Raw genomic sequence first — 2,836 nt, forward strand, 5'->3', positions numbered from 1 at the left:
TCTGTGTCCTGAGTGTATAACATGGGGTGAATCACGCCTGCTCTGCCTGTTGGGAGGTACAGACAAGGCGGGAGGCGAAAAGACCCCGCACCTGTAAAGGGCCATGCATTTGTCGCCCAACCATGATCAGAGCTGTTCTCCCCTTGGGGAGGGGATGAGCCCAAGCAGGAGAAAGTTGCCCCTCTCAACCAAGTCCTGGGCTCCAGGAGGAAAGGAGGGGGAACCTTCCCAGGACCTCAGAGAACAAGCTCCTTGCGGAGCCAGGTGAGGTTTGACAACCACTGTGGCCAAGCTCTGAGGAGGCTCTAACACGGGGCAGATGGTGACAGCCAATACACTCAGTGGGGAGAGGCTGGGGTACAAAGGTACTGACCACTGGGGATCGAGTCCTCTGGTTGTAGTGCCCAGTTTCAGCTACAGGAAATCCCAAATGTGGACAATTTATTCCTGTTATGCTGCCTGACTCCTCTTTTACATTTGGGAGTAGATGCAGGAGGCCTGGCTGGGGCAGCCCAAGGGCCCAGGACTCCCACACCCACTCCAGAGCTCAGAGCAGGACCTGAGGGCTCTGTCAGTTCCCTGAGCATGTGGCACAGCCCCGCGGGAGCTGCAGGGAAGTGTTCAGCCAGAAGTGGCCCATGGGCTTGTTTTCAGGGAGGTGGAAGAAAGAGGAAGTGGCCCATCAGTGGTGTGGGGAAGGGCGTTAACCTCCAGGGCTTGCTTGATGGGAATCGAGGGCTAGAGGTTCGCTCCACTCCAACCACACAGGGCTCTTCCGGCTCTCCAGCACAGTGCTCGAGCCGTTTTCTTTTCCGGGGTGTCTCCCATGCTACCCCTCTGCCTGGACCAGTGTCTCCAACTTGGCCTGGGCAACTCCTATTTCCTTCAGGCCTCAGCCTGACGTCACTTCCTCAGAGAAGCCCTTCCTGGCCCTTGAATCTCATTCCATCCTCCCCCGGTGTTACATTCTCATAATACCCTGTACTTGCCCTTTATACCATTCATCAGAGCTGATGTTAGCATACAGATATTTGTGCATTCACAGGTGATCAACTTCTATCTCATTCCCACTAAAGTTTAAGCTTCAGGAGGGCAGAGCCCTACCATGTCACCCTACCGTGATCAGAGCTATTCTCCCCTTGGGGAAGGGATGAGCCCAAGCAGGAGAAAGTTGCCCCTCTCAACCAAGTCCTGGGCTCCAGGAGGAAAGGAGGGGGAACCTTTCCAGGACCTCAGAGAACAAGCTCCCTGCGGAGCCAGGTGAGGTTTGACAACCACTGTGGCCAAGCTTTGAGGAGGCTCCAACACAGAACAGATGGTGACAGCCAATACACTCAGTGGGGAGAAGCTGGGGTACAAAAGTGCTCGCCCCCGGGGATCGAGTCCTCTGGTTGTAGTGGCCAGTTTCAGCTACAGGTCTGTTTGCTCACTATCCTATGCTGAGGGCCTGGCCCAGTGCTTGCACACAGGAGGCATGCAGTGAATGAATGAATGAGTAAATGAATGAATGAAGTGATGCCCTGGAGTGGAGTGAAGCTGGGAGTCCCTTAGAACACACAGCCTTGCTAGTAGGTATCATTTGATCATGCCTAACTTTCTTCCCAGCACTGTCCTTGTTCTTACATACGTTTTATTTGATTATAATCCATGAAGTGGGTATGGTACTCCCATTACACAGATACAGAAACCGAGTCTCAGAGAAGACAGTGTCTTGCCTGAGTTGCACGTGTAAGTAGGTGGTAGAGCTGATAAGAAACCAAGGCTGACTATGCATTTATCAGTCCCTCTTCCTTCCTTTATCCAATCCCCTGCCACCCTGCCACCCTCCCTTCCCTGACGTCTGCTCGGAAGGGCCCCATAGGGCCTTACCTCAGGAACGTGAGTTGGCAGGCGGGATGCCGCAGCCCCTCGCAGAGCAGCCTCACGCCAAGGTCTCCCAGGTCGTTCTGCTGCAGGTCGAGCTCCGCCAGGCTGGGGCTGGTGCTGAGCACAGAGGCCAGGTCTTGGCAGCAGCTGGACGTGAGGCCACAGCTGACCAGGCTGCAGGAGAGAGACATGCGGGCCCTCGGTCATTGTCCTGATGGCTTACTCTTCTGGGTAACTGGGGTCTGGCCTCCCTTACCTATAGCTATGGCCCTTTGGGAGCTCTGGGGTGACATTAAGGGAAGATAAAAACTTTCCTCTTGCAGCCAAGGAGCCCCTCAGGGTTCAGGCAACCTCCCTTTCTCACTCCTGTGTGATTCCCATGAATTCTGCCCCTTCCCCATATCAGCCTTGAGGAATGATTTACCCAGTGTTCCACTTGTACACCTGGTCTAACCGTTAATCACATCACCTGTCGTACACCCAGAGTCACCTGCCATAGGATGCTTTGGTGGGCTTCACTATTAAGGGCATCTGCAGTCCAGCAGCAAAATGAGTGAGCTAATAGAGAAATGGAAGTTCAGGGGGAATATGATGGCTTCAGTAGGAACTGAGGACTAGCCTGGGCTCCCCATTACATGTTGGGGTCTGGGGTGTGCACTGTGCAGGACAGGGCTGTGCCTGGCACCCTGCACGCTGTGCCGAGCAGTGCTGCAGCTCTCCAGCCCACCTTGCGTATCTGGGTGGATACCTCTGCCTCTCCCATGGCTGAGCCTCAGGCCGAGGGGAGTGGACGTGGGGTCTGTTGACCTGCTGCTGCTGGGCCTGGGGGATGGCCTGAGCTCCCTGATGTCTAGGGCAGCCCTGGTCCTCACTGTTCATGGACCAAGAACACAGGGAGAGGATGGGATGGCTCACATAGGAGGATGAACAGGGGTGGAAAGGCAGGCTGGTCTATGCTGTCTTTGCAGAT

General features: G+C 55.1%; 1 protein-coding gene across 1 annotated transcript in view; it reads right to left on the reverse strand.

The window, feature by feature from the left end:
• Positions 1 to 2,836, reverse strand: part of LOC105822844 (NACHT, LRR and PYD domains-containing protein 1-like) — a gene marked incomplete at its 5' end in the record, with an annotated part of 61,543 nt that overhangs the window by 29,434 nt on the left and 29,273 nt on the right. The window contains 2 exon segments of the mRNA XM_012659874.1: positions 1,870 to 2,040; positions 2,123 to 2,147. Of these exon segments, the coding sequence (XP_012515328.1) occupies positions 1,870 to 2,040; positions 2,123 to 2,147 (196 nt within the window).

Source organism: Propithecus coquereli, unplaced genomic scaffold (genome assembly GCF_000956105.1).
Source record: "Propithecus coquereli isolate 6110/MARCELLA unplaced genomic scaffold, Pcoq_1.0 Scaffold640, whole genome shotgun sequence".
Lineage (NCBI taxonomy): Eukaryota > Metazoa > Chordata > Mammalia > Primates > Indriidae > Propithecus > Propithecus coquereli.